General features: G+C 41.1%; 2 protein-coding genes across 8 annotated transcripts; one reads left to right on the top strand and one right to left on the bottom strand.

The window, feature by feature from the left end:
- Positions 1–1,913: 1,913 nt before the first annotated feature.
- Positions 1,914–8,885, bottom strand: LOC130378163 (uncharacterized). The gene is made up of 5 exons (XM_056585046.1): positions 6,663–8,885; positions 6,484–6,553; positions 6,034–6,211; positions 2,954–3,114; positions 1,914–2,588 (listed from the first exon to the last, which is right to left on the bottom strand). The coding sequence occupies exons 1-4, from the start codon at positions 7,656–7,658 to the stop codon at positions 2,955–2,957; spliced, it is 1,404 nt and encodes a 467-aa protein (XP_056441021.1). The 5' UTR covers positions 7,659–8,885; the 3' UTR covers positions 1,914–2,588; position 2,954.
- Positions 8,886–10,766: 1,881 nt separating this feature from the next.
- On the top strand, positions 10,767–22,550 carry LOC130378166 (uncharacterized). 7 transcript variants are annotated; one of them, XM_056585057.1, is made up of 8 exons: positions 10,767–12,467; positions 13,832–13,984; positions 14,203–14,395; positions 14,511–14,615; positions 16,110–16,214; positions 16,830–16,934; positions 17,422–17,484; positions 17,852–18,958. In XM_056585057.1, exons 2-8 carry the CDS (start codon positions 13,956–13,958, stop codon positions 17,948–17,950), a joined length of 699 nt encoding a protein of 232 aa, XP_056441032.1. In that variant the 5' UTR covers positions 10,767–12,467; positions 13,832–13,955; the 3' UTR covers positions 17,951–18,958. The 7 variants fall into 7 exon arrangements, with proteins under 7 accessions (XP_056441032.1, XP_056441027.1, XP_056441029.1 ...); XM_056585052.1 differs by lacking the exon at positions 10,767–12,467 and adding an exon at positions 22,419–22,550 and having other exon boundaries at positions 12,477–13,984; positions 17,852–17,965; XM_056585054.1 differs by lacking the exon at positions 10,767–12,467 and adding an exon at positions 20,113–20,218 and having other exon boundaries at positions 12,477–13,984; positions 17,852–17,965.
- Positions 22,551–26,988: the final 4,438 nt, after the last annotated feature.

A 26,988-nucleotide genomic window follows, 5' to 3' on the forward strand; every position in this document is an offset into this window, starting at 1 on the left:
TCTGCTTCTACCGGAAGTGTTATTTCAACCAACATCTCCTTCAAGAATGATGCATAATGTTCTTTCAGCAATGTTTTGTTGAACATGATTACTCATAAGAGGGTCTCCTGGCTGGGGGCTTCGTAGCGGTGGTTGAGGCAGGTCAGTAGTCTGATGGCGTGCGGGTAGAAGCTGTCTCTGAACCTGCTGGTCCTGGTTTGGATGCTCCTAACCCACCTGCCTGACGGCAGGAGCGTGAACAGACTGCGGCTGGGATGGCCTGAGCCAGAGAGGACGCGCCGTGCCCTCCCCCCGCAGCACTGGCTGTACAGGACCCGAACGGCCGGCAGCCCACTCCCGACGACCCGTCCCCGATCACTCTCTGCAGAGCTCCGTGCCCGAGGACAGCACAGCCGCCGCACCAGGCTGCGAAGCCCCCAGCCGGGACACCCTCTTATGAGTAATCATGTTCGCTAACCCTAACCCTAACAAAACATTGCTGAAAGAACATTATGCATCATTCTTGAAGGAGAGATGTTGGTCGAAATTTCACTTCAGGTAGAAGCTGCCCATACGAAAGATGGCGCCAGTGCCTTCATGACGTCAGTTTTCATTCAATATATTCCAACATTCGTTCCAGATATATTTAATTTCCTAAACAGCATGCCATAATGCCAAACCTGTTCTTCTTTCTCATAGACAGTTAGACAAATACTGAAGAATACAAAAAAAAACGTAATGCTCAAATATATCTTCCTTTCTTTGTGAAGCCCACAGACATGGAGGACAGCATGACTAGGGGAATGAATGTTGGCATTGTCGTAGTCAAACAAGGAGAGGATCTTCTTGACATATCGGTGGTCCTAGAGGAACAGATCATTCTGCATGGAATCAAGGACTACTCACATGCAGTAGTTATGTTAATGGGGCTGCTATATGCACTGAACATTGACTACCCGAAGGAGCTGCAATACACCTTCGAAGTCATTCAGAAGGTTCTCATGAACATCGGCATTGAGAACTGCTCTGCCAGGGTTCATGGACTGAGGAATAGACTTTTTCGTAAAACTGTGTAGACACTACACTGAGACTGAGAGTTTTCTTTTGAGTTCTGTTACTACTATTCTGTTACTACTATCTGTTACTAGTTCATTACTATTGTAATGGTCACTGACATTCTCAGTTGCAAGAGTTTACAGAAGTAGACTGGGTTTGAGGTCTTTCCTGGAAAGTCTTTTTGACCTGTTTGGTTCTGCATCATTTTATTTTATATTTTTCTCATGTTATGAAAGACGTAATGAGTAGAGAACTAATTTGTGTTATTCTAAATGTGTTATTGTTCGTGTTATTGTAATATTCTAAATAGACACATACACACACACGGATCTCTCTAATTTTTTTGTATACATCCCATATCTGCTTCCTCTGGTCTCATCTCCCATATTGCTAATTAATGTTTTATTTTCTCTTTAATAAAACAGTGACACACACACACACACACACCTCTGTTTAAATATTTCTCTCCCGCCTGCCTCACTTCCCCTCACTTCATCTTGTCATTGCCTGTCAGTAGGGATCCTTCTCTTGCTGGTACTCAATGGACGTAATGAGTACTCATTTGTGTTATTCTAAAGAGGAGATGTTTTACCCATAAGCTTGTGCTGTTTTTGGGGACGTTTTGTACTTGATGGGATGTGTTGCTGTGTTTACCTTGCCCATCTGGTTTATTAAAGCTTTGAAGAACTGGAATTGATTTGGTTTCTTTGGAACAACCAATAACCTATAGAGATGAGATCTTTAAGCATAATGTAAAATAAAGTTAAAAGAGAATTAACAATTATGTAGTACAAATTTAATCTTAAGAACTCAATTATGAAAGTTGACTCAAATAGAAATGTATAATGAAGTTGACATAACATAATAAGTTAGGTAAACTAGATATTGTAGGTAGACTGAAATGTAGATTAATTCTTTTCAGCTTTGGAATTCCAGTTGAAATAAATTAAGATTGTGTTGACTCAACTAAATAATTCTATGGGAACTGAATTTTGATTAAGTTATGTAAACTAAAGGTTCATTTTATTTGACTAGAAAAGTTTATTTGTTTTGAACCATTACACAATTGTCTCAACTAATCTTCACAAGTTCAGCTAACTTAACATTTTAAGGCAGCCCGGACACTAACTTTTGTTAGTTGTAACAACTTTTTTTTTTTTTACAGTGTACAACATCAGTGTGTTATCTCTTTTTTAATGAAGTGTTCTGAATGTGAGTGGTTCAGGAACTAAATACTCAATAAATGGGGAGATATTGAAGAACAGAAGACAGGGAGCGGAAAGCCAACAGGGATAACACACAGGGCCTTTTTTAGACGAAAAACTCTTGGGCAAAAGTAGTTTTGGAGTATACAAATGACTGCAGGGTGGAAAATGCCAACATACCAAACCTGGACCCACTCTCTCATTGTCCATGCATATAAATAAAACACAATATTATATATTATATTATCTATCAACATTATTTATTATTATTATTATTATTTATCAATCGAAGCAGCAGCTCCTGGTACAGCAACGCAGGCTGAAACCCTGTCAAGTTCTGAAAGTGGTCTGTAAAGGGAAAAAAAAATAAGTTGACTCAGCAAAAAATAATTAAAAAGGCAAAACTCACATTATTAAAACAGTGTGAAGGCACAGGGACACTGCTCTTCACTTATCACACTGGACAAGCAATTTTAAAAGGCTAAGTGAATGAAAATATAAGTCTTGACATGATATGTATTGGCCCCTTTCAATTGCATTCTGATGGAGTACAGAGCCAAAAAAAAAAGTCACTGGACTCAAGACTGCCCTATGTGCAGTAGCACTGTGAAATATAGGTGGTATGTTCATTTGGTTACTGTTAATTAATTAGTCTACTTGACTATGTGCACAGTCTTATTTGCCCATAATAGTCATTCAATTAATACTCTTACCTTAGAAATTCTGCCAATCAAATTCGGTGAAGTCCCTTATGAATGCAGCCACGTGGGGATTGAGGGACACCTGCTTCCTCTGCACCATCTTATTTGTCTTCTTGCTCGTCTGGATCTTCGCCGTGCACTTGGAAAATTCAGGATTGATCCTGACGAGAAACCTAAAAAATACAAAAATTAATTAAACCCATCGCTCGTGCACAATCTGTTTTGAGTGGTTTAAATCTGATTGAAATAATATGATAGCAATGTGTGACATGCACGCAAAGATATATGTAACCTAAAATAAAATAAGACTTCTCCTTTTGATCAGCAATCAAATTAACCTAATAGGCTCGTTACGTTAGATCTAAATGCTGGGAATTGTATGTTACATGTTACACATCATAATAAAGTTCATCATAGCCATCTCTACAGTAATAATAAGGGATCTTTTATTAGACCTTTAACTGTCTTTAGGCTGTTACGTATTTTAAGAACCCAAGCTGTATTTCCCTCACTTAACCACTAGGAAGTAGGACCAAACATATAAGCCGTAAATACTATACATAGCCACAAGGGGAGCAAGACCTTACTGAACGCTGCAATAAATACTTCAGCCACAGAAGGCAGCACCACAGACAAATGAGGAAGCCCAGGGTAATACGTCACACCGGCTCCTCTCCCCTACTTCCGGGCCACGCGGACCAGACTATAACCTCCTTTATTTGGATTTGTAAATTAATTTGTATCACTTAAGTTTTTCTAGTAAAATAACAAGAAAGATAAAGATGTGTGGGGAATGGGGAGCCATGGACTTATAAGCCACTGTTAAATATGATCTGCGATTATAAAGGACCTGGCCGTATCACTGACATGTGCCTGGCATGAACCGATCATGCACTCAGTGCATGCTGATTCACGCACTTATTGGTTGGGAGCGGAGCGTATCTGCAAACTGCCGAGGGGAGAGACAACGCAGAGAAAAAAAAGGCAATGGAGCGATTTTGTTTACAGGCTGAGTTTGGAGTTTTCCCTAAACAAGAAGTGTGCGTCGTTGAAGATGTGTAAGTGATGATCACCTGAGTTTGTTTTGTGTGTTTGTATAGATATATATATATATATATATATATATATATATATATATATATATATATATGTGTGTGTTTAGAGCAGCTGTTGAATTCGGTGAAGTTCCGTGCCTCGTGCCCTTACTAGCGTTCGACTTGGAGCCGTCTTGCTCAGACCTGAACAACTATGATGCGCGTCTTTTGCAGAGCACACAACAAAAATGCTGTGCGCTCTGCAAGCCGAGCGTCATAATTGCGCAGACGCAGACATCTCAAACAAGGCTATTTACCGTCTGTATACATAGCCATCTTATAGATAGACGGAGCATTGGCTGCTGGGACGCGAGAAATACGGCCGCCATCTTGGAGTGGTCAACCGGGAGCAGCAACAGCAGCAGAAACAGGATGCCGGGCTGTTGTTCAGCGTATTCCTGCTCAAATCGGCGGACCATCCACAATAGGAATCGGGGGATTACTTTTCACAAGCAAGGTCTAACATTGCCGTACTATTGGTATAATTGGTATTGAATAATAAAACACGCAAAACCATGTGGCCTTTATCATAGCTACACGTATGACAAAAAAACGCATGAAAATCGGTGGTATTCAGTGAGGTATGATTAATTAAATGCGCTGACAGTTCATTGCTCCAGCCAAACGGATTACACTGAGTGGAGCGGATGACCACTCCAAGATGGCGGCCCCGCGTCTCGTCAGCGCCAGTAGGCGGTAGCATTCGATGCTCCGTCTATCATATAAGATGTCTACCCATAGGGTGTGTTCGAAACCGCCTATTTGCTTACTACTCTTACTAACTATGACGTCAAATTGAGTAAGCAGAACGTAGTAAGCGAGTTTTAGGTAAGCGAGTAGTATCCGAATGTCTTCTACTTCCGGAAAGATTTTGTGCAAGCATCGCTAGCTTACTAGACGTACTCAACTGCCCCAGAATGCACTGCGTCTATTCAAAAGAACAGTGGAAGCAATGGCGCTAAACGGGGAGCCGCAGCAGCAGAGCCCACAGCCAAAACCGATGTAATTGTTTAATAATTGTTTTTAACACATCACCGCAAATCCTTAGGTTGAAGATGTACTGTGACGTTAAATGTGACGTTTATAATATTTATTAACGGCGCCCGGCCGGTAGGTTATTGACACGTCATTTGATTCACGTCACCTGAGGTGGTTAAGTAAGGACGGTCTTCTGAACGTCGATTACTCAAATGGATTACTCAATCATTATTTAAGGATTCGAGAAGTAAGCCAAATATTTAGTAGGTAGTAAGCAGTAAGCAAGTAGGTGGTTTCGAACACACCCATATGTCTGTATAGGCCTAGATGTTATGAGCCAATGCTACGACACTTTTAAACATGCTACGACACTTTTAAACACATATTTGCCTCCTTAGATGCTGCCATGCACTGCATAAGGGCACGGCACGGTTCTGAGTGGTAAAGGACCTAACGTTACTTCATCTAAAAAACAAAATGTGCAAATAAGTTCCCTGATGAAGGCAAAGTAGGAAAGCATAGCGCCATTTATGCTAGCGAGCCAACGTGACGCGGTCGGATCGGATGTAGGCTTCAATGAACAAGTGATACATATAAATTATGTAGTATATCATTTCTGTTGTCGTGTTGTTGTACTTATAGCAATGTTTAATGACTTGGTTGTTTTCGGTTCTAAAGCTGTCCGATGCCAAACTTCGTCTTGACTTCGTCATGTTTTTGACAGTTACGGCAGCTCGCAGGCTGTTGCCTGAGCCTGTTCTGTTGTCTACTACTACTAGTATCTCCCCCTGCTGGTAGGTTTTGCCCCCTGGGTACCATACATTCTTTAGTGCTGCCACATAGTGAAATTCATTGCACTGCATCGGGACTCACACTGCGCAACACAACGGCTATTAGATCATAATAATTTCACATGATCGATCATTGATTAATCATGCCCATCCCTAGTGTGCTTTAAAAGAAATGTATGGTGATCATGAATGTGGAAATTACATGATTATTTGTTTTCCTTGTTTTTACCTCTGAATGAAATCCAGGGTAGAAGCTGCCTCGGGCTGGTACTCAATATTGAAGGCATAATGAGACCCAAAGAGGACCGCCAGGGCAGAGGTGAAGTCCATCTGGAGGTTGGTTGGTGTTATAAACACCTTGCCCTCCAAGGCCAGCATCCATTGCTTCGCTGAGAGAATGGAATCTCCTAGCAGAGATATGTATGTGTTAAACTTAATTGTTCACAAAAGTAATTACATATCAGAAGTTAATAAATAACTTAAAGAAGAAAATATTGTATATAGAAAATTTACATCATAAATATTGGTATAAAATAAAAAAAGGTAAAAAAAAAAAGGAGGAGAAACAATTGCCAAAAAAGTGTATATTAGAAAACCCATTTTATTCATCTGTTTTTTCTTTAAAGGATTTTTTGGACTCTGGGAACCCTTAATGATTGTTCAAGTGTAGCAATCTTACCCAGCAGGATTATTCTTGGCGTCCTGGGAAGGGAAAGCTGGGTCTCTGCGTCTGCCTGAGTGGTGGTGAGCTATATGAAAAAGTAACACAAAAGAACAAAAAACAGTACTTGGATTCAATATTATAGTATCTAAGTATACTGTACGTTATCATGGAAATAACATAAAACAATTACTTACATCAGCTAGAATGAACAGGGCGTCCTCTTTTTCATGAAAGAAGGCCATCATGGTCAATACGACAGCAAGGCAGGGGTCAACTTCTGGCTCTTTTGCCAAGTTGGCGAGGACTGTCCTTACTTCTTTTCCCCAACGAAGCAGCTGTGACTGGAAAAATGTCATTACCCTCTTCCCCTTGCTTTCCATGGACTCCCTGAGTCTTGCATCCAGCTCGATCCCTGTCAGCTGGTTGAAGTGATCAAGGAGGAATCTCTTCTGGAAGAGGAATGGCCATTCTTTAATCAGTTCCTGCATAGCTGGCAGCATGTTTATATTGCGCCTTTGGGTCTCGAAAGTAGTCTCCATCAGTTCTGCTACTCTTGCCCTGTCCGCTCCTCTTTGGCCCTCGTGGCTGAAAATGAGCTTGAGCTCCTCTTTTTTATGAAGAAGAGACTCCTTCGTTTCTCCCTCTGGGAGAACGATTGGCTGCCAGTTAATGCAGCCATATGAGTCTGTTTTGGCACATTTTCTGGCTGGCTGACTGTTGCCAGCAGTGGCAGCAGGAGTCACAGCAGGCCTTCTCTCTTTTCTCAATCGAGCTAGAGTGTTGTTTCTGTTGAGATTGTCGACTCTGGACTTCAGCTGCTGACAGAGCGTGTAGTGGCCACTCCCCATCTTTTCTCCCTCTTCTGTCCTGTCTTGAAGGCTATTAGGATATTTTTCTATGATGCCTTTTGCAATAAATGCACACTGGCTGAGGGTGGGGTTTAGGCAATGCTGTCTCATTTCATCCACCATCATTCTAACCATATGTCTCCTGTCCGAGATATCGGGCTTCTCCTTCTCATTCAGCATTCTCCGGAGGCTGGCTCTACACTTCTCTAGGGGTACTCTAAATGATGTGGTCCAGTTGCTGTTTCCAGCTGGAATCATGGGGGACTGCACTGTTGTTTCCAGTTCTGAGACTGGTGTCAGGGTCAGTATTTGTGAGAGGTCTTGATGGCTCATAGTCGTCATTTGTTGGCTGCCTTTATGTACAGATATAGTTTAATGTTTCTCTGCATACCAACATTTAAGATATACAATTTCTATATAAAATATTTACATTTAAAATCTAATTTTGTTTCAATTAATTTATTAATTTAGTTGGTAGCCATCTAGTAAGTGGAATAATGTATAGCAAACGGGTCACAATTCGAGGCGAACAAGATATCTCTGCATACAGATCCTGTCAGTATTATTGTGTTGTTTTTCTCATATTTATTTTTTTAATAATGAATACATTTGATTCATTCCCTTTTCCTCCTTAGTGGGGACAAGGGGTCTGCCAGCGACGTGGCCAGACAGCAGACCCACTGGATTTCTCAAGAGTGACCCTTTTGCTATAAATGATGCCTTACCTCTGTTGCTGAATTTGTGAAGAAGTTTCCTGCAATCAACAATTGACAGCAGGTCTTTTATGTCATCTTATCTGATATACATCATGTCGTCTGCCTCCCTCAGACCCATTGCAGAGAGACTTTCTACAAGTCTCCCGTGAGTCTCGTCATCAATATGGGGGAGGGTGCCACGTATGATGTCCTCCATCACTCGTGACCTAAACAGACTGGTGGAGAACAGCAAGATCGAGATCAAACCTCCTATATACAGGCACCGGGTAATAGTCAGCAAGACTGTCAGCACCTACACAAACATACTGAGTCTCACAGCTATGCTGTAGACTAGAGCTGGGTTTCGATTCACATTTCAAGAATCGATTCGATTCCGATTTTTAAGTTTCAGAATCGATTTTTTTCCGATTTTCTCCGATTCCATCCGATTCTGATCTGATTTCCGATTCGATCCGATTTCGATCCGATCCGGGGGTTAATGTTATTAAAAATGAAAAATGTATTTGAACCGTTTCCTTCACTTCATGACTGTGTAGAGAAGCAACATATTAAAACTAGTATTATATCAATATTAAACAGCAAATCTTACAAGTATTGGTAGTTACTGATGGCTGGAAGACTGATGAAAAGGTTAAGGGTCAATCTACCTTCAAGAAAGATAATTCAGGACAATAAATGGAGGACATCATTGAGGTGACTATATCTGCAACAGTGGATTCCCACTGGGACACTAACCAGTGCATTATTATTACGCTTGAAAATAATTAAGAATTCACCCAAAAGCGGTTGCTACCAAAAGCATTTTTATTTTAAAACTGCTCACACTTAATAAACTGAGAAGTACTGAAACTGGAATTATAAAATGTAAACGTTGAGCATTTTTCTTTAAAGTGCGAACATAAGAACAGAACATTTTAAACTGTAAAAGCACTGAATGGCGTCTATATGAGCATGTTCAAATCTGTTCTAAAACCACACTCAAGATTTGTTTTCAAGAATATGCAGCACCCTAAGTGTTCAGGGGAATCCCATGAATATTTTCCATGAATATATAAAATATTAATTTTTTAAATTTTTTATTATTTTTTTTATTAAAGAAAATCGATCTTTGGACGTACAAATCGATAATCGGTCATTAATATGCGAATCGATTAAAAATCGGAAAATCGATTTTTTCAACACAGCTCTACTGTAGACAGTGCACAGTCCAAAACTGGAACTGACTGATATTTTTCCGAAACAAAATACACCTTTTCCTGTTTGACTATTATTCGAGCAATCTTACCCAGCACATTGCCACTGTCATTGAGATTAAGAACAACAGTCATGCCCTTTTTGTGTGTGGTGCCTTTGTATGTGGCACTTGCTGTTTCCATTGTGGTGTCTTTTGTTAACCCCCTGCACGTCACTGCTTGCTGAATCGCTGCATTGTAGATTTGACTATCAAATGCATTTGCCTGATCAATTTGGAGAACGGGAGCAAAATGTTCCCACTGTGCAGGTAGGCCTGTAGTAACTGGTGCCTTTCTGCCAGAGTGCTACCGAGACTCTTAAAGTTGCGGAGCTTTCGTGCACACTGCTTAAAATATGTGTGCTTACTTTCAAAGCGCAATGTCCAGAGGCGAATGAGAGGACCAAATTTTAAGATAAGGTCTGGATAGTGGAGAAGGTAGTGGTGTTTTGGTTTTGCAGATTTGTCTGGAAAAAGAGACACTCTAGAGTCCAGATATTCCCTGATTAGAATGTTAAGATAGGCCACCTGGTTGGCATGGATTTTGGGTGCACAAATAAGCTCCACTATCTCCCTAAGTTTAAGGCACAACAACCAGACTTGGTCTTCCAGGGGATTCTTTATTCGATCACCAATAAGAATTGGGAGAAGCCGCAATAGGCACCAGTTCTGAGCAGCACTCCCACCCAACTTTTGCCCTTTTGGCCTTACATCACATGGCCGGTTACTGGCATCACTTCCTTGTAATTTCAGATTAGATATACTTCTGTTCAACTGAGTATACGAAAAGTGTTTTCCCACAGACACCAGGTTCTCAATGTACAACGCGAGATCATTGGAAACAATCCCCTCAAAAAGATCGTGCCCTAGGCATGGTGGAAGGCCTGGTTGGCACACATGAAAATGTTTAAGTTAGTTGAAAACTGAGTCAAACTTCACACCCTCAATCATGAATTCCTGACCCCTGGACAACTCCTCAACACAGTTTTCATAGGTTTCTTTTGTCCTTACTGGGCCAAGCTTTGTGGGCTCTCTTTCAAAACTTTCTGTATCTATACTGCAGTATCGACAAAAGTTTTTGCTTCTGCTGAAATTTTCTGTGAATCCCCCAATAGAATGTGATCCCAGGTTATCACCTACGATTGCTATCACTGCCCCCTGCAAGGTCACACCACTGTTTAAAGTAATGCCAGACTCTTCAATCTCCTTAAGCTCATCTACTAGGGTAGAAAATACTTTTTCTTGGCCAAAATGGCGAATATCAACTTCCCTGCAAAGAAGCACCAACTGCACAGGGTCTATAGCGGATCTATTATGTGGCAGTATTTCACCCAGTGTCATGTAAACAGCAAGGAGCTTGTGCTTCTTCTTGCCTGATCCAAGTGGGTTTGCAACCTCAAAAGCATCCTGATATAGTATGATTGACACAGAGGATGGTGCTTGCTGTAACAGGGGGTTTTCTCTACAATCGTGTTCTTACAATCGTGCACATCCTCTAACACATGTGCGGCTCCCGCAGAGTGCATCTTTGTAGCATTGTACTGTTACCAAACTTTAGGGTTGCTCAGAAGTGCTTTTAAAGTGTCTTTAACTGGCACATACTGGCAGAAACGTTCTTTACCATTAGGATCAATTCCAAGATAAACCTGAGTTGGCTCAACGTAACTGAAATTACTCTTGAAAAATGTCTTTCTAGTTTGATCTGAGCGAAAAACACCCTCATTGTGCATCTTCAGTAGATTTTCTTTTGATAGGCCATCCAGTATTTCATTGATTCTATCTCTGGGTATCCCAAGTTTTTCTAGTTCTTGACTTATTATAGTCAGTATGTGTGCCATTCCATTTGAATTGATTTCTTGGAACTCTTCAATTAGAGCTGAGATTGTTGTGGCTGGCAAAAGCATCTTAGCTTGCATTCTAAGATAGAAGAGCGCTAAGTTTGTCAGGAATACATCTCCATCTTCTTTGTTTGAGAAACTCTCCCCAATTTCAGCAAATTCTGCATGGTCTGTGCCATAATCATTCCCATTTCCATCATCAGGATTGTCGGTATTATCACCAGACACTCCGCCGGCAGAAGCTGCTTGCTCAGCTGAATGCTTTCTGCTCATTTGTGAGAGGAAAGAAGACCTCACCCTGAAATTATTTTTGCAACTTTCAAAAGGGCATTCAATTTTCTTGCCATCTCTAATGTGCCATTTCAAATGTTCACATAAGCTGGAAAAGTTTGTTGAGGTGAAGGCACATCCCTCAATATGGCAGGTCAGATCAATACATCTTGGAGACCTGCTGACAGCTGGTTTGGGCTTTGAGTGGTTGCGATCCATGTGAATCTGAAGGGCAGTGGCAGTCCTAAAACTACAAGGACACCCAACAAGCCCACAAGAAAATCTAAAGTTAGCAAGATTCCTGTGTTCCTTGACATGCCTAATAAACACAGAGATAGTCTCTGCAGAGTAACAACATTGTTTGCAAGAGAAACCCATTTCTAAAGATCCCCAATGTATTTATTATTTATTCACATCTTTAGTGCTCACCTTAAATCTACATTGTTTCCTCACTTCCTTTTTTTATATCTCTTGTTTAAATGTTTCTAATTAATCCATGTTTTTACTTTTATTTACTCTGTGCCTATCAAGTAGTCCTGTATGAAATGAATTTAATTTCTGAATTGAATGTGTTGATTGGTGATTTGTAGAGAGGGGTTGGGGGGTATTATACTGTTTCCTTTTATGCTACTTTTGTGTGTGTGTGTGTGTGTGTGTGCTGGTCTTTATCACGTCATGGGGACATCAATCTGTAAACACAGTCACGTCATGGGGACCTCTTGCAGTGTGGGGACAAAAAAGCAGGTCCCCATAAGGATAACCCATTACAATGAATACAGGAACTTTTTCTAAAGGTGCCTGTGTGGTTTTTAGCCATGGCCCATAACACACGTTTACCGGTAGGTGTGTGAGTGTTTGGGAGGGTGCCAAGATGCGCCCCTAAAGGTTTGCGGCTGTAAGTGCACTCACTGCGCCAAACACGGATTCCAAATATGGTTGGGTACCGCCCACTTCCAGGTAGGTACCCGCTAGCAGTAACTGTGCCTGACTGTTCGCTGGTCTGGTAAATTGCTTGGAGCTCATTAAGGATTGATACGGCGATTTAAGGACATAATGACAGAAGAGCTTTTTCTAAGGAGCAAAGGGGAAACACACGGTAGGTACTTTGGCATGACAAACCAGTATTACCAGTATTCATCCCTCAAATGAACTCTAATTAGTTAGCCGGACAGCTAGTTAAATAGCATCCAGCTGCAGCCCTGGAGCCGGAGCCGGGGCCTGTGGTGGGGAAACGGGACCTGTTGTGTGGGACTGGGAGGTCGTTTTTTCCGGCGGTTTTTGCGTCACAGTCGGCCCCTTGGTTGCCCCAGTCGAGTTTTTCAACATTCATTTTTGGTGTTTTATGCTAAAAATGGATAAACTCTTAATTCCTCGAGCTGCTACACCACGTGCCCCGGCCCGGATACCTCCGGGTCTACAGCTGGATGCTACTCCGCTAGTTGGCTGGATTACAAACGTTACCTATCAGAACTATTTCACTGTTTTTTCCAACCAGCGAGGGACATTCACATTGTCATGCAATGCATTGTGAAGGAGTTACACATAATACAAACTAAAAACGTTTGAATGTTTAACAGTGTTAAAAGAGTTATCTCTTTGCGTATCTCATTATGCAGTTTAAAGACTGCGTTGGGTTCTCGGGCGTCCCTGGTACTTCCACTTCCACATAAACCCTGAAGCCAGATTGAACTGTACATGGAGGAGAAAGTGATTGTTGCATTTTGCGACTCCCGGATCTCCTGCGGGGGGACTCCGGTGAGTTCAGCTCCGGGGGCGACGGGAGTCCGCATACGGCAACAATCACTTTCTCCTCCATGTCGCAGTTTCACCTGGACTTCAGGGCGTCAAATCCAAAGTTCCTTTTCCCCAATTCCTTCCCAACCATGGCAGAGAAGCACCACTACGAGTCTTTACTTGTTGTGGAAGTACCAGAGACGTAGGAGTACCCGACCCCGTGATATTATATAGATATCTCCTCCATGCTGGGTTCATTCTGGCATGCAGGGAGTGAAAGATTTCAACTTGAGTGAAGTGCCGCGTAGTGTACTGCGAGTAGGGGTATAGAGGATCTCCACTACTAAACGAATTTAAATTAACTTATGTATTTAAATGTTCCTGTAGTTGAAAATGGCTCCACGCATCAGTCCCCTTAAAGATGCCAGGAATCATGTGATTGCAAAGACGGACAAAACTTGCATGTTGGATGTGCAGTAGGCTACATCAATGCATTGAAAGGAAAGATATTAAATGTGGGGATTTCTCAGTTAATAATTGCTATCATATACAATATTTATGACATGCAATCGGTTATGTCAAATCAGCTGCAATCTATTGTCAGTTTTTGTGTTATCAATCCTTTTTAGACAATATTTGCATTTGTAAAACATTACGGTTAACTTATTTTTAAACCAAAATGGACATGCATGCTTTCTTTTTATGGTGCAAATGTTTTTTTTACAGGTCGTGGTGTATTTGCAAAGGGTTCCATTTCTCAAGGAGATTTCGTTCTCGAATACAGGGGAGAATTCCTGTTGTTGAAGCCCAGAGAAGGAGGCTGATATACCACGAATCATGTACTGCATTCATGTTTAGGTGGAGAGGGAAAACATGGTGGTAAGTATTTATGTTGCGCCTAAACTATACTCTATACTCTATTTTAGGTGAGGCTCTGATTTTGTGGAATACATTGTCTGTTAAATATGACTGACAATGTATTCCAGAAAGTTAAACTGATTGAGCCATGTGATCCTGCATTGTAACTATAACAATTATTTTTCCATGAACTTGTCATGACATTTATGTTCCCCTTTCCTCATGTTTCATCTTTTTAGTATCGATGCCGCCAGAGATGACGGTTCACTTGGGCGCCTCGTTAACGACGAACACAGGCGTCCAAACTGTAAAATGAAAAATATTGATGTCAATGGAAGCCCACATCTTTGTTTGTTTGCCCTTATGGACATAAAACAAGGAGAAGAAATTTCATACGATTATGGAGGTGAAGACTGCCCATGGAGAACAGAAGTATGTGGCGCAATTACAGTTTGTTAAACAGTGACTTCAAATTACTACTTACTAATTTAAGTTCTACTTCTGCTTTCTTGTAAATGATTTTCATTGTTAAATGTATGTCTTGCAGACGACCACAGTTGGACCAAATGCACTGCTGGTAGAAGATTTGCATACTGTTGTCCTGGCAAATACCGAAGTGGGTGATGCTACTCATCCAAACATCGCTCAACAGGTACATGCTTGTTTACTTCAAATGTTATTAATCTCTCTATAGCCTTTCTTTTTCAGTTTTTATGTTTAAAGCTAGCCAAAATAGGAAACTTAAAGGTCCCATGACATGCAAATCTCACTATGAGGTTTTCTAACATAAATATGAGTTCCCCTAGCCTGCCTATGGTCCCCCAGTTGCGTTTGGTGTAAAACGAGCACTAGCTGTTCTGCTCGCCTTTGAAAAAACGGAGGCTCAAGCGCGCTGAGGCTCAAGCCGCTTATGTGGTCATAAAGCATCTAAGCTCCTCCCCTTACTCTGCCTGGCCCGCCCAGAGACGTTGGCCCGCCAATGAGACACGACCGTGCGAGCGCCACATGTGCGTGTGTGAATACACACACTGTAACGCAAATGTTTCTTGTCGGTTCTTTGACGTCTCTTGTATTTCCACAACGAGACAGTGGGGGCTATCTGAGCCATGGTTGAGAAGGAATTGGGGGAAAGGATCTTTGGCTTTGACTCGCTGAAGTACATGAACTGCGATATGCCGCCGGTTGCCGCGAGGCACCATCGCCCGGCAGAGGGCAGCAGGCAGCAGGCAGAAGTGGAAGAACCAGAGACGTCGCAGAACCCGACAAAGTCGTTTGTGATTCATAATATCGTCTGGAGGCGCACACAGCTTTTGGCCGTGATAATATGTATTATATGATATAGATATCTATTTATTATATGATATTATTTAGACATAGAGCTCCAGGACTGCAACGCAAGTGTTGTACACTTCCTTGTTATTTGGATAACTGTTCTGCTTTTGGTGTTATGGCGCATTACACGTCGGACTCTCGTCTCTGGTATTTCTACAACGAGACTCGTAGTGGGGGTTATCTCACCCAAGGTTGAGAATGAATTGGGGGGGAAGGAACTTTGGCTTTGACTCCCTCTTCTTTCTAGGTTAATTATCACTCTATTCTGGACACTCACGACGTCCCCACAACACACCTTTTTAGTCAGTGTTTGGCTAGAAGCTTTGGGTGAAACATTGGAGACAACTGGTCCCCACGAGGAACATTAACATTGTGTTTGAAATGTCCCCACAAAGCATGTTATTAAAGAGTGATCTCAGAAAGAGCAATTATCACTCTATTCTGGACACTCACGACGTCCCCACAACACACCTTTTAGTCAGTGTTTGGCTAGAAGCTTTGGGTGAAACATTGGAGACAACTGGTCCCCACGAGGAACATTAACATTGTGTTTGAAATGTCCCCACAAAGCATGTTATTAAAGAGTGATCTCAGAAAGAGCTGGGCTGGGCAGGAACAGATGTTTTGACTATGAATGTATAGTTTATTTTATCTACGGCCTGGTGTATATCGGCATGCATGTCATCCAAGAGATTTGTCGGAATCTGTCGTTAATCTTATTCATGTTTTACAGTGGACATCAAATCGACACGTTATGTTTTCAGAATGTAAAATAGTCTTTGTGAAATGTTTTTTGTTTTTGTTTTTTTTACAGATGACCACAGTTGGAGACGATGCCCTGCTAGATGGGGGCTTGAAACCTGTCCTTTCAAATACCGAAGGGGATGATGATGCTACTCGTCCAAAAATCACTCAACAGGTACATTCATGTTTATCACTTCAAATGTATTTGTAGTCTCTCTCATAAGCTTGCTTTTTCAGTTTTTGTGTTTTTAAAGCTAGCCAAAATGGGAAAGGAAGTATATTTTGGTTGTGTTCTGGTTTAAATAAATACAGCCAAAAAGTTTAATGTAATGCAACTATAAGATGTATGGTAGTGGGATATTTAAAATATATTTTAACCTTCAGAGGGACTTTCTTTCTTGGTCAATTATCACTCTATTCTGGACACTCACGACGTCCCCACAACACACCTTTTAGTCAGTGTTTGGCTAGAAGCTTTGGGTGAAACATTGGAGACAACTGGTCCCCACGAGGAACATTAACATTGTGTTTGAAATGTCCCCACAAAGCATGTTATTAAAGAGTGATCTCAGAAAGAGCTGGGCTGGGCAGGAACAGATATTTTGACAATGAATGTATCGTTTATTTTCTCTACGGCCTGGTGTATATCGGCATGCATGTCATACAAGAGATTTTTCGGAATCTGTCGTTAATCTTAATCATGTTTTACAGTGGACATCAAATTGACATGTTTTGTTTTCAGAATGTAAAATAGTCATTGTGAAATGTTTTTTGTTTGTTTTTTTTACAGATGACCACAGTTGGAGACGATGCCCTGCTAGATGGGGGCTCGAAACCTGTCCTTTCAAATACCGAAGGGGATGATGATGCTACTCGTCCAAAAATCACTAAACAGGTACATTCATGTTTATCACTTCAAATGTAATTATAGTCTCTCTGATAGCCTTGCTTTTTCAGTTTTTGTGTTTTTAAAGCTAGCCAAAATAGGAAAGGAAGTATATTTTGGTTGTGTTCTGGTTTAAATAAATACAGCCAAAAAGTTTGATGTAATGCAACTATAAGATGTATGGTCGTGGGATATTTAAAATATATTTTAACCTTCAGAGGGACTTTCTTTCTAGGTTAATTATCACTCTATTCTGGACACTCACGACGTCCCCACAACACACCTTTTAGTCAGTGTTTGGCTAGAAGCTTTGGGTGAAACGTTGGAGACAACTGGTCCCCACAAGGAACATTAACATTGTGTTTGAAATGTCCCCACAAAGCATGTTATTAAAGTGTGATCTCAGAGAGAGCTGGGCTGGGCAGGAACAGATATTTGTGTTTTGATATCAATTATTGATAACTGGTATGAATGATAACTTGTATGAATTCCACAGAAAAGGTTCTTGAAAGTGAAGACGAAAGCACACAGGGGGCACACTGTTCATCTACTGTTGATGGTATGTAATGTCAATTGTAAGTGTCATTTGGGGACATATGGAATAACTATTTAGGAATTTAAAGCTAAAATTATGCAAAGAATCTAACATAATCCATGGCATACTTCAATCAAACTTAAGTCCTTAAAAAAACACTTTACTGTATTGCCTGCTCAGGTAAAGTTGACCTCAAGAGTTGGTTGGCACTTGGTTATTTCTAACCATCAACAACTTTAATGATTGAATACACTTGTTTTCACTAAATACAACAAACATCCCTGCAAAAAAGGACATAAATTGGGTTTTGTCTTCAAGCTATAGTACATGTAAAGTATGTGTCTTACTGGTAATGTTGAATTTTGATTATTTTCCATAAAACCATCAGTAGAAGAGACTCTTCCTCACATCGAGAGCCCTGAAATTCCACCAACCAAGAAGCGAAGACAACGGCCGTTGGTTGAAATGCCGGAAGAAGTCGGCGCTATGAGGCCTTCCTCCCAAGGTGAACTCTTTACACATGTCTTTTGTACGTCAGTAAAGATTGTCTGTTCCTCTTTGGAAATGGATTTTATTCAGTGTACCAATTTCAAGTTGTATTAGTTATAACAGCCCTATCAGAATATACAAAGGTTGGGGGATGAATTGTCATTAGTTTATTTTCAATGCATATGCCTATAATGGGGGGATTTATGCAATATCTGTTTGGAAATTGAAAGCTAAGATGATGCATATTAGCTTTCAATTGGCTCACGTGGCATACTTAATCAACATGCATCCTTAAAGAGCCCATGCCATTAAAATCACATTTTTCCTATTGTTTGTTAAATAACATAGGTCTGAATAAGTTTGTGAGCTGTGGTAAGTTTGAAATCTATGCAGTTTGTCTGCTGAATGCAATAGGCAATGTCTGTGTTGATAGAATAATGTTAGAAATAAAACTAACCAAAATTCCGTTTCATTATTATTATCCCCATGGCAATAGCTGTCAAACATCAGATACTCGACTAAAGTATGCTACAACTTGTCACCTTATGCCTTATGACCTCACAAATTTTAAAGGACAATTTTTAAAAACTTACCACAAAATAAAGCAAGGTCCATCATCAGAGTTGTTTGGACCATGGTTCAATGATGTGATGTGATTAAAATGGAGACTTGAAGTTCTTTTTACCGGTTTTTATTATTACTGTATTAAAATTGACAGTAGTGTAATATTTCCCAGAATGCATTTGCAAATCAAACAGTAATTTACTGTCGAACGCAAACACAGTAAGATACATTTGTTATAACAGTAATAGTACTGTGAAAACAACGAAATCGACAGTACTTTATTGCATAACGCAAATACAGTAAGAAACGACATGACATTACAGTAATATTAATGTGAAAACAACAGAAATCGTTTACAGTGTAAGCACAGTTAATTAAGGTAAGCACAGTTAAGTAAGGTAAGCACAGTTAATTAAGGTAAGCACAGTTAAGTAAGGTAGATAGATAGATAGATAGATAGATAGATAGATAGATAGATAGATAGATAGATAGATAGATAGATAGATAGATAGATAGATAGATAGATAGATACTTTAATAATCCCAGAGGGAAATTATTTAATTATTTATACAGGGCTGGTGTGAGTTGAGGATATGTATAAAGTGGTTGAATTCCGCTTCGGATTTGTCCCAGAGGCCAAAGATGTCATCTAGATAATGGAAGTAAATGAAGGGGCGTGACGGGCATTTAAGAAACGCAGATTCCTCCCAGTCGGTTAGATAAATGTCCGCGTAGGCCGGTGAATATTTCCTCCCCATAGCGCAGCCGCATATCTGTAAAAAGAACGATTTGTCAAATAAAAACTCGTTACGGGTGAGAGTGATTTCTAAAAACTTTAAAATAAATGTATCAGGACGAGATGGATCAGGTGACAAACCCAATGCTCTTTCACAGCCTCAAGGCCCAGGACAGTGTCGATTTTAGGGTTAGGGTTAGGTTTAACCTAAGGTTCGTATGGGTTAGTATGTGAGAAATTAATGAGGTGGACATCGATTGTGGCCTGCGGGTATTTTTCTACGGTTTTACGGTGCAGTGCCTGGAGAAAGCCCGTTGTCGACTCAAACAGGTTCTCCCTATGGTTTATGCCCAGAGATAGCACCACACCCTTTGTGTGTGAATTGGGGGGATTTTTATCTAAGATCCGTGTGATGTGTTGGTATTTGGCACTGGGGTAGCTGTCAATTTGGACGTCTATGTGTGTGTGTGTGGGAAGGGATCCGACTCAGGTTTGAGTCACCGATGATCACTACGGGCTTGATGGAATGAATAGTCCAATCCCTAACTTTATGCCCCGTAGGATCATGTCTGGTCATTTCGAATATCGTCTTGTTCGGTCAAGGCTTGGGGTCGGTAGTTACACTCGGCCGTCTGCTCTCGGGATTGATGGTGCGGGGACTTAACGTGGCCGAATTAAGGGTGTGGTGGAGTCTAAGCTGCACAGTGCGCTGTGAAGGTGTAGATAAAGGTGGTCTGGGCTGCTGCGAGGTGGAATCTACAGGAGGGGGAGGAGGAGCAGAGTGAGTGGGGGATGGATCTAATTCTATTAAGGGGGAGGCTAAGGTGACTATGTGGCTGAGATTATGTGTGTCAATGTATAAGTGTGCAGGTGCCGGTGGTGCTGTCGCTGGGCTGGTGGTGGGCGAACGCTGTGAGGACAACGGGCTGCGCAGTGAGTGTGTGACCGTATTGAGGACCCGGAATGTAAGGAACAACAGTTGATTAAGGTAGCCGGAACGGGAGTCAACGTCTTCAATGTTATCTCTAACAAAGGTGTTAAAGGTCTTTACGCAACGTGATTGCTTACGGCTCAAAAGCTGTTTGATACATTTGTTCAGCTTGGTCTGAAGATCATATATGCCAAGTTCCATGAAGATTGGACATAATTTGATATGTCAAAGGGCTGCAGAGATATTGGCGTGTTTCCGGTTTGGCGGCTTCGGGGTCGAATATCGTTGGCTGTCGCGGATATTTCTGCAAGAAATAATATACTAGCTATACGGGGAGGTCTGATAGTATCACCAGACATTGAAAATAAGCTTTAAATGTACTCATGTGAAGAGAGAGGAGTCAAAAGATATCGACATTAATAACAGCGCCACCCCTTTGCTTATTATGCTAATTATGCAAATTGCCCAAAGTGCAAATTTAAGCAACCAAGTTCAATTCCATCCATTTGGCCTATAAATGACATTTCTGCAACAAAACTTTAGGGTACTCAACATTTCTGGGTTCAAGAAATTACAACTAGACTAGAAGATGTGTTGGTGGTTCAGCCTTTGGACCTAAACCTGGGCCGTGTTCCAATACCCGTACTGTCCGTACTTTGAGTACGCAGTACGTTCCAATTCAGATCCGGCGAAAAGAAGTATACTTCAAGGACCCGGATGCCGTACTCAAAACGGGCTAATCGTGAAGTGTGGATCGAAGGACACTCTCCGTACTCAACGGCAGCCATCTTAGCTACGTAGCGGAAGAGGCGGAGCCAGGCTGAGCCAAAGTCGGCGCATTTTCCACATAGCCTGCATTAATAGTCATTTTGTAGTTTTTATAGTTTCTATAGCTTTTTATAGCTGCTAGGCGTAAAGAGTTCACCGTTCAAAGCGGGATGTTTATTGCGGGGGAGGAGCCGCGGCGGCAGTCGTGATCGTAATTTCCGGTAAGTGCACCACGGAGTACTCGATTTGGAACAGCACTCACATCTGAAAAATGACCGTACTCAAGTGAGTACGGATAGTGCAGATAGTGTACTTCCTTTAAGTATACTCATGGAAGTACGGTAATGGAACACGGCACTGGCCTTCCAAGAGTCCCTCACAGATGCCCCGTCAGGTGACAATTAATTAACATCTATGATCCCCCTCTGCCCCACAACATATGTATGTGGACCTCCCAAAATATTAACTAATTCATGAAGTGGTTCATGTTCCATTCAATAACAACATAACTTGTGGGTTGCAAAACCTGCTAGTGTGCCAAGCGCAGTGTTCCAGCTTCCTAGGTTTGATTCCTACTAGGGATGGGCAAAATGATTCTTTTCCGGGAACTAGTTCTTTCAGTTCAGTTCACTATAACGATTCGTTTTGTTTGATTCGTTCGTTTTGATTCATTCGTTACGTCAGATTACGTCATTTGGTGTCTGCATTACAGAACTTTCATGGTCATAAATAAAAAATACGAACTGCAGTTTAATTTCTTTGTTTGTTCTTAAATTGACGTAGAATTGGGGATTGGGAAATGCCCTCCAATAGCAGATGGAGGGCAAGTCTATTTTCGAAAAAATGTAGGGGGATATATGAGTGGCCCCACGTCGAATGGTATGACCCAAGATATGTCAGACAGAAAGCGAGCATATTCGACGGTACCCGCCTTGTCATTTGTTTACCCAGGTGCCATTGCAACACCATTGCTACCTCTCATTGGCTGAATCTTTGAGAACGTTGTAGACTCAATCAATATAAGTCGCGGGGATACGAAGCTCTGTTCGTTTGTATATTTTATTTACGTGGCCATATTTTTGGTTTATGTTAAAAGAAAAGAATCAAAGAACCAGTTCTTCTTGTTTTGGAGAACCATTTTATGTCGTTCACGTTCGGGATCGTTCGTTGTGAACGAATAGGTCGCGACCGACTCATCCCTAATTCCTACCGTCCTGCGGTCCTATGCATTACGTCTTTCCCTCGCTCCTTCAACCAACCCAACTGTCCATTTGAACTTCCTTCCAGTCCAAGTAAAAAGCAATACTTTGTGTCAACCAATCGACCCTGACGCTGACATGCCAACACACCCATAGTGTCGGACTCACAGCTTGTTATGTGTTGGAATTCTTGAAGTTGGCGTGCCAACCCGAGCCCTCTGAGCTCCTGGTCACTCCCCCATGCTGATGCCAAAGCGTATGCCTGCCACAGGTGGTGCTGCTGCAGCAGAGCCCGGGGCCCCCACCCTTGGAAGACCCTCAGGCCCCCCCAGAGGAGCCCCCACAAGCCCAGCTAGAAGGACCTGGACCTGAACCAGAGAGCGCTGTCGACTAGGGTTGGGTATCGTTTGGCTTCTATCCGATACCGGTGCCTACTCGGTACTTTTCAAACGGTTCCGGTGCTAAAACGGTTCTCGAACCGGTAGCCTACTTAAAAAAAAGAAACCGTACACACTTGCATACATGCACGAATTGTTATGAGTTTCACATTAAGCAGAAAGTCAGCGGACACTGAGTTGAATGACAACGGTGTTTGCTAGCCTACTTGATATGCAAGATTTACGGTTGGTATTAAATTACTCGACTTACACGAAGAGGCTGCTGTGAGTGCTGTGACTGATAAATATCTTTTTAAAAAATAATTACAAATAATATTAATTACTGCATGCACCGTTATGAGGAACCGAAATGTGCGTTCTTATTCGATTTCGTTAGAACCGTTTACGTTTAAACCGGTTCCCAACTGGAACCGAGTTTCGGTGCTCAACCCTACTGTCGACGCCCCGGCCAGCTCCGACGCGCCAATAAAAAAGGTACCACATTGTCCCGCAAGTACAACTGTAGTCTCCTCTCTGCCGCCATTTCTATCCTGCCCGTTGAAAGCTTTTTATTTATCTCAACAAGACTTACTTTCAACCATTTGATATTGGTCGTGTTATTTTTTCTCATATTTTATTAAGGGTTAGATAGATAGATAGATAGATAGATAGATAGATAGATAGATAGATAGATATAGATGTATAGATATATATATAATGTATATTTTAATATTTAATTAATGAAATAAAATAAAGGCTTTAAACATGTGACATGCCTACGTTTTTTTGCCACGTGACAAAAAACGCGTCACGTGACTCTTACGTTCGCTAAGGTTGTTGTTAGCCCCCTCTGCTCGACATGGCTCCAAACCACGTAGGCGGCAAAGGAGCTGCCTCAATTGTTTTGTTTTTGTCGTAAACTAGGGTCCGCTGGTTAGGAAATATTCCAAGGAGTCCTTCAAAAGGGCACCTTGGAATATGTTTATATTTTCCGCATTTTAGACTTAGAGATTTTATTGATACAGCTTTAACCTATTTGTGAAAGCAAAACACAAAGCTCATTGATTTAACGAGGCAGGGTTATTTGAAACAATTAATTAAGTATCACATGTGTGAGGTCATTCCTCCTCCTGAGTGTGCTTCCTATTTATGTCTGTAGTGTACCCCAATGTCCAGTATAGGGTGACGCAATGCAGCCTGTGTAGGTGATAAACAGGACGTAGGTAGGCCGTCATGAAAAGTTATTTAGTGCGCTGGCAAAACTGCAATGTAACCCAATTTTCAGCAGATCAAAACGATATAGTTTGTTTTTATATAAAGTATATAAAAATAGTCGGCTAGCCTTTATGGGTTTTACTCAGCCCGCTCTCATGTGGCACAGGAAGTACTCCTTGGCTTTTAACTGTCCTGACGGAATAGCGACAACATGCGTGTCTACATTGACATTACATCTTCATTCTAGAAAGCCTAATTAGCTAATTGCACTGTAAGGGTTTTATTCAATTCTCTATTGATCATACAATTCAGCAGTATGCAATTTCAACAGTGTTGGAGCACTTCATTAGGCCTGAGAATAAGATTCACATAGGGTTTGAATGCAGTTGGCTCTTCTGAAGGGTTCGGTGATAACTTCCCTCTTAACAAATTTGGTACTAAACATGAGCCACTCAATACAGCACACCTGTGTACTCTCAAACATTAAATAGGCTATGTAAAACTATCACCACACTTTTGCTGAGACATTACAGATTGCAACAAGATCACAAGCTCAACACAACATTTTGAACAGTTTGTTTTTATAGATTTTATTATGCGATGAGGCCAGTTAAACATTTTTACAACATATCGTGTCAAATTATCCCTCCTTCCGCTCAATCTGCTCCTGCAGAGATCCTGGAATGCTGTACATAAAAGCATAAGTTATTGTCATTGTGTGCATCCAGTCTTGCCTTCTGACAGCATTGACATTTTTACATCAGACAAATATTTTTTTATAACTACCTACAAGGTAATATTACAGAATGCCAGAGTAAACAGTCAAGGAAAGGCTGCCAAATTTGTTTAAACTTCTTTGCTTTCCCTGAAATCTCATATCGGATATGTCAAAACTGGGTTACATACTTCGTAATAATGACTTTTGTCCCTACATCTGGAGGATTTATTGTTCAAGATATTTATTTGACTTATTCATATTAATTTACCTCAGTTGCTGACCCAGGAGCAGCAACGTAAGAGAGGGGCTCCCAGGTGTTCTTCCACTTTATACCACTGTTTCAAAAGAGAGGGGGATAAGACACACATAATACAGTCAGGATCTGCCCAATCACGTACTGTGTTGACAAAATGAATGGGCTGTGAAAATCTGCCCCTATAAAAACAGAGCATCATATCTAATACCACATGTCTCAGATGGAATAATTTATTTAATCCCAATCATTTTAAATTTGTCCTTGGTTTTATCTAATAATCGTCTTGTTCTTTCACAGCCAACAAATAAATGACAAATAAACTACAAATAAAACTAAAAATACGCCACTGAAAGTAAACTGCTCTGCAATGAAATTTGAATCCAACCGTAGGTATTCATTCTTGAAGTTATAAACCTATACAAGGTAGAAAGACATCAGCCTATTCGATCTAAATGGTAGCTTGTCCAACACCATTCATTATGGGTTCCCAAAGTTGACTCACAAATCAACAAATCATACCTGTTAACACACATGTAAGTAGAACATTATTGGACAATAATCCTACCATGTCTTGCAGGGAAGCCACTGAAGAAGAACCTGTAAAAAACAAGAAAATGTATCGGTGATTTTTTTACCATTTGAATGACATTTTCTTTCCAACACTTTCCACACATTTTAAACACGTTCCCCATAAAATACTTTTAGTCAAATCTAAGACTTAAATCGACATTATATGACACCTTTCTTTAGAATATGAGAAGCCATTTGCTGAAACTTACCTGGTCTTGTGTCCTTTTAATAACTTTGGAATAAAGATAGGACCCAGAAGCGGCTCTGTCAGCACAATCTTCACACCTTCCACCTATGTCGAATTGTGACACTGTTTGTTAGTGAAATGGCTACATCCTTGATCTGCTGGAGAGAACAGTTATATTAATTTATATACAGGGAATTGCATTATCACTGTAATAGTCACTTGTCACTTGACAAACAGGCCACAGGCGGTCAGAATGGGCCCGCCCCTTTCCCCCACTCTGACACTCAGCACAGAGGCCCCACAGGGTTGCATGCTGAGCCCTTTGCTCTACTCTCTGTACATGACTGCGCTCCATCTCACACTACCAACACCATAGTGAATTTCGCATATGATACAACACTGCTTTGGGTTCCTGCATAGGAAGAGCCACAAGAGAAAACTAAATGTGACCACCAGTTCTTCTTTTATATTGCATTGTGCATTTAATGTACTGATGTAATGTGATCATAGGTTTGTGACAACATATATTGCCTGTAATGCATAATGCTTAGACATGCGTAGTTCTGATGTTAGTTCTAGTTCTGATGCTCTTGCTCAGAGGGTCTAGCGCTGCAGTGCACTCTGGATATGAATAGGATTGGGTATCGTTTGGGTTTTATCAATACCGGTGCCTTCTCTGTACCTTTTAAACGGTTCCGGTGCTAAAACGGTTCTCGAACCGGTACTTTAAAAAAAATAAAACCCACACACTTGCATGCATGCACGACTTGTTATGAGTTTCACATTGAGCAGAAAGTCAGGGGAAACTGAGTTGAAGTTTAGGACATAGCACACGTTGTCACACACGCTGTTGAATGGCAACGGTGTTTGCTAGCCTACTTTATATGCAAGATTTACGGTTGGCATTAAATCACTCTACTTACACAAAGAGGAAAGGCTGCTGTGAGTGCTGTGACTGATAAACATATATTTTTCTTTTTTTTAAATAATAAAAATTACTTGCTGAAAGCAGGCAGCTATACTGCTCGCGTTTGGCGCAACATTACTGCCAAAGTCATATAACGCAGGTGCGTAAGGCAGCCACAGGAGACGCCAACATTGTTTTCAACTGCTCGTACCGCACCGTATTAAGTCATACGTTTTGAAAAGAGAGGAAAGTATTTGAAGCGAATAAGCGACTGTTTTTGATTTGTTTATTTGGTTTTGAACAGATAGTTTTTGATGCATGCATCGGCTTTGAGTTAGTTTGTTTGTTACTTTGAAATCACATACGCTCGCAACACGCACAAACACACTCACACACACGTTCATTCATTCACGCACGCACCCACTACAACCTGCCGATCTTCAATCAAAACAACATCAAGTAAGTGATGCCGCAGCACGTTGACAAGTCTGTCCCGAGGCGCCCATAGGCTATGGTTTATATGTTTGAAAGCCGTGACTCTTTTACCAGTTGGCCTGAAATACCACGCCTCGCAGTCATGGACTTATAAAGAAAGTCGCATTCGTAGTCGC

Source organism: Gadus chalcogrammus, unplaced genomic scaffold, assembly GCF_026213295.1.
Source record: "Gadus chalcogrammus isolate NIFS_2021 unplaced genomic scaffold, NIFS_Gcha_1.0 GACHA068, whole genome shotgun sequence".
NCBI classification, from domain to species: domain Eukaryota; kingdom Metazoa; phylum Chordata; class Actinopteri; order Gadiformes; family Gadidae; genus Gadus; species Gadus chalcogrammus.

Coding starts and splice junctions, on each gene's coding strand:
- LOC130378163 (XM_056585046.1), bottom strand. CDS start 7,658: ATGACGACTATGAGCCATCAAGACCTCTCACAAATACTGACCCTGACA. Junction 6,554..6,662: donor CCCTGTTCATTCTAGCTGAT/GTAAGTAATTGT, acceptor TTTTTCATATAG/CTCACCACCACTCAGGCAGA. Junction 6,212..6,483: donor GCCAAGAATAATCCTGCTGG/GTAAGATTGCTA, acceptor TATCTCTGCTAG/GAGATTCCATTCTCTCAGCG.
- LOC130378166 (XM_056585052.1), top strand. CDS start 13,785: ATGGACATGCATGCTTTCTTTTTATGGTGCAAATGTTTTTTTTACAGG. Junction 14,616..16,109: donor ATCCAAACATCGCTCAACAG/GTACATGCTTGT, acceptor TTTTTTTTACAG/ATGACCACAGTTGGAGACGA. Junction 16,215..16,829: donor GTCCAAAAATCACTCAACAG/GTACATTCATGT, acceptor TTTTTTTTACAG/ATGACCACAGTTGGAGACGA.